The 8,472-nt window shown below is 43.4% G+C and overlaps 1 protein-coding gene and 1 pseudogene across 1 annotated transcript in view; one reads left to right on the top strand and one right to left on the bottom strand.

Annotated features, from left to right (window-relative positions):
* Positions 1–58: 58 nt before the first annotated feature.
* Positions 59–1,495, top strand: LOC102833201 (annotated as a pseudogene).
* Positions 1,496–5,361: 3,866 nt separating this feature from the next.
* The window catches only part of GCC2 (GRIP and coiled-coil domain containing 2), a 75,378-nt gene continuing 72,267 nt past the window's right edge, over positions 5,362–8,472 (bottom strand). The window contains exon 22 of the mRNA XM_006873033.1: positions 5,362–5,432. Coding sequence (XP_006873095.1) covers positions 5,362–5,432 — 71 coding nt within the window. The remainder of the gene's footprint in view (positions 5,433–8,472) is intronic.

Here is an 8,472-nt window from a genome sequence, read left to right as displayed (position 1 = left end):
TGTAAGGCCGCAGGATGAACACGTCACGTCTAGTGTAGTGTGGGAAGATGAAAACGTCATGTCAAATGGAGTGCTGACCCCTCCTGATACGCACTTTGGGACCGCCCGCGCCCCCACTCGGCCCCGGGCTTCGGTCCCAACACTGTCGGGCTACCAGGGTGGGCTGACCCGGCGCCGGCAGGTGGCGCTCAGGGGTCGCTGAGGGAGCCCTTCCATCTGTGGGCCGCGAGGGAGGCCTGGACGCCGATTACCTTACCTCCCAAGCAGCGGCGGCGAGAGCAGTGAGGGTAGGAGGCGCTGCGCAGAGGTCACCGTCCAGGGCAGCCCCGGGCCTGTCCTTAGCGGCACAAGAAGCAGCATGCACCCCGACGCCACCGACAGCAGCGGCGCCGGCCTTAGCTCTGCCCCAGGCGCTCCGAGCCAGCTGTGGCCGAGCCCCGGGAGGACGCGGAGGCGGCGCCGGTGGCGGTGCTGGGGGACCTGGGCGGCTGGAGCGGCCTGAGCCTTGTGGAGTTGCTTTCTGATGAAAGATGATGTCTGAGTGAAGCGCTTTCCTTCTCCTGACTACCTCAAGGTCATTGATGTGCAGGGGAAACATTCACTTTTTCATTAGCCTCATATTTGGAAAGACTCTCGTGACTTATTTTCCCACCAGGAGGAGGAGGCCAAGGAGGACAGTGACCTGTCCGATTACGGTGACGAGGTGGATGGGAGGAAAGACTCCTTGGCTGAACCATGTTTCATGTTGATTGGGGAGATTTTTGAACTTTGGGGAATGTTTAAATGGGTGAGAAGAATATTAATTGTTCTTGTTCAGGTCACCTTTGGAAGAACCATCAACAAACAAATCCGGGGTACAGTGAACTGGATTTTCAGTGAACAAATGTTGGTTTACTACATCAATGTTTTCCGGGATGCTTTTTGGCCAAATGGGAAATTGGCATCACAGAGGACCATCAGAAGGGAGGAGCAAAGTCAGGAAACAAAGCAGAGAGCTTGGTAAAAGCAGCTTGAGAACATTCCAGACATGCTTCAGAGCCTTTTTGGACAGCAAAATGCCAGCAATGGTATAATAAAACTATTCAGTGCACTGCAAGAAACCAGAGCCAATAAACATCGGTTATATGTGCTGATGGAGCTGCTTCTAAAGGAGCTCTGTCCTGAGCTCAGAACTCATTCGAGTCGGTTCCGACCCATAGCGACCCTGTACAGGGTTTCCGAGGGTGTAAATCTTTACGGGAGTAGAAAGCCTCATCTTTCTCCCGTGGAGCGGCTGGTAGTTTCGAACCGCTGACCTTAAGGTTCGCAGCCCGATTCGTAACCACTACGCTACCAGAGCTCCTTTAGAACAATTAAAAACCTGTGAAGTTTGAGACTGCACAAATAAACCCCAGAAAAATGTCTGTGGAATAATAGACGTGAAACGTTTTCCTCTTCTCCACAGGACCTGACTGAGAACCATATTGACTTCTATTGTAGTTATACCTCCCTTTAATTTTATTGAAGTAAGGAAAATTGTGAGAGGGGGGCTTAATGTTTTAGGGGCAAGAGAAAAAAAAGAACATTTGTTGAGTTTTTCTTTTTATTTAAATAGTAGCATAAATACATAAAATTGAACATACTGATTGAAATACAGATGGAAATACTTTATTTATGAAAAGCTTTGTTTGAAATGAAGAACTATGACTGTTGAACAGTTAATTTCTTCACTGAGGATTCTGAACATTCCTGTATTCTTTCATGTATATTGAAGAACACTGTTGTGCAATCCTTTGTGTAAAGTTATTGTGAAATTTTTTGTCTTTATTTTTAACAGATTTCCCAGTTTGAATCATTTGAAGCAATAAAATATTAAAATGAAATATATATATATATACATACTGCTGGAAGACAAAAACATTATGTCAGATGCAGTGCTAGAGGACAGAAACATTATGCCAGATGTTGTGATGGAAGACCAAAACAGCATCCAAGAGGTAGTGCTTTGGGACCGAAACATCATCCCAGACGTAGTGATGGAGCACCAAAACATCATCCAAGAGGTAGTGCTTTGGGACCAAAACATCATGCCAGATGTAGTGCTGAAGGACCAAAACATCATCCCAGAACTAGTGCTGGGGAAATGAAACATCATCCCAGAACTAGTGCTGGGGAAATGAAACATCATCCCAGAACTAGTGCTGGGGAAATGAAACATCATCCCAGATATAGTGCTGGGGGACCAAAACAACATTCCAGAAGTAGTGAAGGAGGACGAGAACATCATGCCAGATGTAGTAGTGCTGGAAGACGAAAGCCTTACACCAGATGTAGTAGTGCTGGACGAGCAAAATATCATCCCAGATGTACTACTGAAAGACCAAATCCTGCTGTCAGATATATATAGTGCTGGAAGACCAAACTGATGGTAGAATATACTGCTGGAGAATCAAAACCAGATGTCAGATATAGTGCTGGAAACACCAAAACCGGATGTCAGATAGACATAGTGCTGAATCACTAACTCATGATGTCAGATAGATGGAGTGCTGAATCACTAACACCCTTCCTAGGCTTTGTGTGCTTTCTGTTCCTATGCTTTGCCTTTCCAGTCCAAATTCCCCAAAGAGGAAATACAAGGGTTCCAGTGCATAGATGCATGTGTTTATTCCAAACAAAACGTGCTCAAACCTGCTTCTGAGATCGGAGGGTAGCTGCAGGCAAGTTCTCTTCAGGGTTAGTGTTGTTGTTGTTGTTGTTGTTGTTAAGTGCCGTCGAGTCGGTTCCGACCCATAGTGTTGTTAGGTGCCTTTAAAAAGGTCCAATCCAAACATAGTTTTTGGGACCAGTTTAACTCAAAAGCAGAGAATTTAGCTCTGAAGGTTGTGGTGACCATGTTTTGGGATTCCAATCGGATTATCTGGATAGATTTTTCACATTACACAGGATCACTTATGAAGAAGTGTTAGGAACCTGTTATCCGAGGCATTTTTCCATTACAACAAAGTGCCTGCTCATCCTTTGAGGGGAGCAAGAATTCCTAAGAGAGCGTCATTGGGAAACCTAACCACATTCCACCCTAGACCTCTGACCTTGCTCTGTAGGTTTCGTTTTGTTCCCCAAACTCAGACAATTTAAAAGGAAAACGTGAGTCTCTTGAAGATGTCAAAGTTGCCGATTTGATGTTGTGTAAACCAGTGTGCACAGTTTTGAGAGATGGACTTAGGTGGAGGATAGAATGAGAAACAATAGCTTCACATTTTGATACTTCCATAAAGGGTTCTATGAATTTGTTGCAATACATTCTGACTCACCCTCGTGACTGCCTCACGCAATGTCACCATGAGGAACCTGTTTCTGACTGCGGCCTCTGGTCTCACCTGGAAGGGGGCGTCAGGGGCAACAACACCCAGCCAAGCAGCCATCTGTTTCAAAAGCACCTGATGCTCTAGACCTCAAATGTCAGAGGAATGTGCAACTGCAACCGAACAAATTGATTAAAAAACCCCCAGGGATCAATCTACCCAACAGAAAAGAGCGGTCAGGAAAATACAGGGTAGGGTGAAACATATTTAATGTGATTATTAAAATAATCATTACCTTTCTCCTCACTGCTGAAATCATGGATGAATATGGTTTTTTGTAATTAAAGTAAGAATTTTTATCATGGGAAAGGTATTTTTATTATTACATTCATAAGTAGAGAATATATTTCAAAACAAGTTTATAGACTACAAAAAACTTAGACTCAAGAGAAGTGAAATTTATTTAAATACTTTTAAAGTTACATTGTATGCGCATATTCACATACTCATATTCACAGTTTATCAAGTAAGAAAAACTAAACTTTTTAAATGTCAGCTTTGAAATACGTACATTTTCAGTAAAACGTTTAGTACTTAGGTTTGTTCTTCTAAAATGGGAGGAAAGACATTATTAGTAGAAGATATTTTTTAAAGAACAAACAACATGGCAGCAGCAAAGATTTGTTTAAACTCAACTGGAAACCAATGTTCCGAGGAACCAAAGTGCAGAGCTAGTTCTCCCTCTGAGAAAGACAACTCCAAAGTCCAAACTGGAAGGCAAGAAAACTTCCCAGAGCGTGCGACGTGGTGCTGTAGTCGGAAGGAAATATTAAGAGAGAATTCTAATGATTTAGGACAATTTTGATCCTGTCATTCAAAATAGTCAGTGGCGTCAAAGGCAAGTAAACCACTACTCAGGGCTCTGCACGAGGGCTGTGGACACTAGGTGCAGCCAGTCCCTGACAGCCACCACCATGTGTGAGCCACGGAAGTCCCACGTCCATAGTCAGATACAATGCTAATCACACAGCCACTGTTCTGACAAGTTCTTCTTTGGGGGACGAAAAAATTCCCAAAACAGATTCATGGCTGGGAAGCAGTGTTAGCACAGCACGAGCCAGAAAAGGACACCATGAAATCAATCAGCCCAGGACAAGCCAGCCGTCCCGTCCATGCAGTCGGGAAAACGCGCGTTTGGACTTTAGAGAACTTTAGAGAACATTTTCAAGCTAGTAACTAAAATTTTAATTTAGCCCCATAATTAACTGCAGTGTTATTTACTTTATACTTCCTTATTAAATGGGTGTGGTGCTGTAGGATAAACACTGGGCTGCTGACCACAAGGTTGGCAGTTCAAACCCACCAGCCACTCCTTGGAAACCCTATACAGGTAGCGTAGTGGATTTGGAGCTGGCTGCTAACCTTAAGGTCAGCAGTCTAAATCCACCAGGTGCTCTGCGGGAGTCACATGAGGCTTTGTGTTCCTGTAAAGACTTATACAGCCTCGGAAACCAAGCACAGGGTCGGTACGAGTTGCAACTGACTTGGGAGCACACCACCGTGAGTCGGAACTGATTCGCTGGCACTTAATGACAATAAAAAACAAATGATCAACTTACCAATAAAACATTTTCCTTCATCCTTTAATCATCACCAATTTTGTCCAGTCATTTATAACTGATAGCAATCTTATTTTGTAATAGTTTTCTATTATCATTTTAAAAGCCTAAATCCAGATGTTATGCTACTGAAATTTAGCTGAACTTCAAAATTCACAGTACTGCCAAAAAACAGGTAGGTCCTGAGGTTCAGCAAAGAGGAGGGAGTGACTTCATTCTTCATGTGTTAACTCTGGTGGTGTTCATGGTGCTGAATCAAAGGGCTGTAGGCTGCCGTCCACACTGCACACTGCCAGACTTTGAGCCAAGACTGTAATACATCTGTACTGTTTGGGTACAAATCTATGTAGATGCAAATGTCAGACTTTCTGACAAAACGGTGACAATGATATAGCTTGTCATTTTTTTCCAAATGGATTCTATTTGGTTGAGAAAGAAACCATTTTCTTTTCCTTCATCTATCGAAGTCCAGACCAACTGTGCAGATAGGACGCCCAACCTGAGGAACGGGACGCAGTTTCTTCCTCACCTTTGGAAACAAAGGAAAAGTATTAACATTTCTCAATGCAAAGAAATCTATACTCCAGAACCATTTACAATATCAGCAAAAAAGAATTGTTTTCTTTTCCATTAAACTGACTATATGCTGTCTTTTTATGCTTTATATGTTAACTTCAGAACAGTGCCGTGTAATATGAAATAATTTAAAATGGACCCTTCAGATGAGTTCATTAAAAACCGAAGGCGCAATGACTCTACAAATAAGGTCAACAGTACAGACTGCAGGAAACAGCATTACTCTTCTACAATACGGTCACCTCATGCCATAGCCGGACGTTTCCAATCTCTGTCTGCTCTGGAACAGCTGTATTTGTATTGATGTGACAATTCCAGAATAGCGTCCAGAACGACTAAGCTTTATGACAAGGGAAGTTTTAAACCTTTGTTTAAAAGAAAACGGGACATTTTCCATGATTTAGCAGAGTCTACAAACAATACAGTCATTGAAAACCTAAAAAAGACGCCAAATCACACCCATATCACCTGTGTTAGCATCATGTTGAAGTGTATCATTTACCTGTGGTAAAAGTGACATTTTCAGTGCATCGTTTTATGCATTTTGACAAACGTACAGCATGTACCACTAGTCAAGCAAGGCCTACGACGCTGACTGACCCCTCAAAGACTCGTCATAGCCTGCGCTGACTGACCCCTCCTCCGACTCCTTGACACCCACGGCTGTTTTCAGTCATTCTGTCTTGTCCATAATGTCACATGAAGAGCACAGACTGTAACCTTTGGAGTCACTTGCAGTGCAGCTATGAAGTGTCCTTGTGTTGTGTGCATATCAGCACGCATCCTTTTTGGTTTCTGAGGAGTGCCTGGTGGGTTTAAACTGCTGACTTTGTGGCTGGACGCTTACCACCAGGACTCCTTTTATGGCCTGGTAGTATACAACGGTGTGGTACCCCATAGCTCGTGCCCTTTATGTCCCGTGTGTAAGCAATTTAGAATACCGCAACCATCAACTGTGCACGGGATTGTAGTGGGAAACTACCCATGATGTAATTCACATACCATCAAATTCACTTTTGGAAACTGGATCATTCTGTGTCTTGTGTGAACGAACGTCTTCGTTTCTAGAAGTGGGACTGTTATTGTTTGGTGAGTATGTAACGCACGTAGTAAGAAACTGTCAGGGTTTTCCAAGATGGCTATATTGGTGTGCATTTTAGAAATGGTCCGATTGTTCAGCTGGTCCTTTTGGATGACCAACACAAATCCTGAAGCAGCTTAAAGTTCTGAGAAATTCTGCTTTTCCCAAAACTTTTTCAGAAAGGGTCTCTCTTACTTTTTAAATGTATATTAGTACATGAATTGAAATTTTTAACAACCATGAAAAAAAAAAAAAGTGAACATCCCTTTTCATTCCTCATCCTTGGTCCCACCCCTCTCCTCCCAAGGTAACCAGTTTTAAACTGGCACGTGTGCTTCCTGGCAGCTTTTCTGCATTTTCATACATTCATCCTGCCACTGTAGGTGTTCATGCAAACCAACATTTTAAAACCTCACACCAGGGCATTAGCTTCTTGTTACTGCATAACTAATGACTATAAACCTAGCACCTTAAAACACCACCCATTTATCACTGCCCAGTTTCTGCGGGTCCAGAGCTCTGGCCTGCGTAGCACGGTGCTGTTAGAAAGGAGTTAGCCAGGGCTGGGGTTTCACGTGAAGGCTTCAATAGAGACTGACGTCCAAGCTCACATGGTTGTTGGTGTTACGTGCCCTCGAGTCGGTTCCCACCCACAGCGACCCTGTATAGGGTTTCCGAGGAGTGGCTGGTGAGCTTGAACCACCGACCTTGCTGTTTAAACTGGCTTTGTAGTCCAGCGCATGAACCCAGGGCACCACACTTGGCATATGCGTGTTTTCTGTCAAGTTTGACCTCACTAGAGAGTAAAGAAAGCAGAGGAAAACTTGGAGCTCCTGGATGAACACTCGAGGTGAGGGTCCATAAGGTGCTAACTGACATGGAGAAGCAAAGCCAACTTAGCCTAGGGTGTGATTTGGGTGACAAAGCAGCACTCTGAGAAGTGTGCTGTGGCTCTCGTGCGTCCCAGGGAGCAGGTTCAGTTACCATTTCACTGCAAGCAGAGAAGCAAACCTGCACTCGTAAGCAGTGTCAACTTCGTGGTTTGTTTTGGGACAGATGGTGCATGTCCTGTCCTCTGGCCTTATACCATAATTCCACAGCTGACCAGCTTTACACAAACCACACAGACTGTAGCCCCCGAGTGGCAGGCACAAGGCCTGGTGGTCTTTGCTTTAACGGCTCCACCACCTTCACTGCCAACAAGAATAGCTCTTAGACCTCCTTTCTGAGTCCCACACATGTGCAGAGCTGGTGACGGTCTTCAGCATCTTGGCAATGAATGTCCCCGATGTGACCAGGGAGGGCGGAGGCCCTATCTGTAATACGGTGACAAACCAGTTTCTTTTGTGTACATGGTTTAGAATTTCCAATGTTCACTGAAAACACATTTTCACGAGGCTGACAGCTATTGAGCACCATGAAGATAAGACTCCACCACTGTTTTCCAGAAGTACATTGTAACCCAGCAGTTATGCCTTTAGTGGGAATCGCCCCCATGGTATTTGAGATTTTTTTTTTTTTTAAAAAGCTTCGCTTTTCTGAGATCACTTGGGAACTTGATTAATTTTACTTGTTGCAAAAAACACTTAACACAGTAGTTAACAATTCATCATTTTGTTCGAAAACCTTTTTGAACCTGTGGATTGCTAGCCTTTATCAGTCCTGGAGAATTTTAGCCATTGTCTTCAAATACTATCTGTTTCAATCTTTTTCTTTTCCTTTTAGAACTTTTATTATTATATGTAAAACACAACATGTCTTCATTCTATCCTGTCTTTTTATACACGCTTCTGTTTTTTCTTTTTCCCTATTTTTTATTTGATATTGAATTCTGGATAGTTCCTCCAATCAATCTCTCGGTTTACCAATTCTCTTAAGCCATATATAAATCTGCTCTAAGCTATCATGTTTT

The sequence above is a fragment of the Chrysochloris asiatica genome, unplaced genomic scaffold, assembly GCF_000296735.1.
Source record: "Chrysochloris asiatica unplaced genomic scaffold, ChrAsi1.0 scaffold00220, whole genome shotgun sequence".
Taxonomy (NCBI): Eukaryota; Metazoa; Chordata; class Mammalia; order Afrosoricida; family Chrysochloridae; genus Chrysochloris; species Chrysochloris asiatica.
The sequence above is the reverse complement of the archived record's forward strand: the minus strand, read 5'-3'. Positions and strand labels throughout refer to the sequence as shown.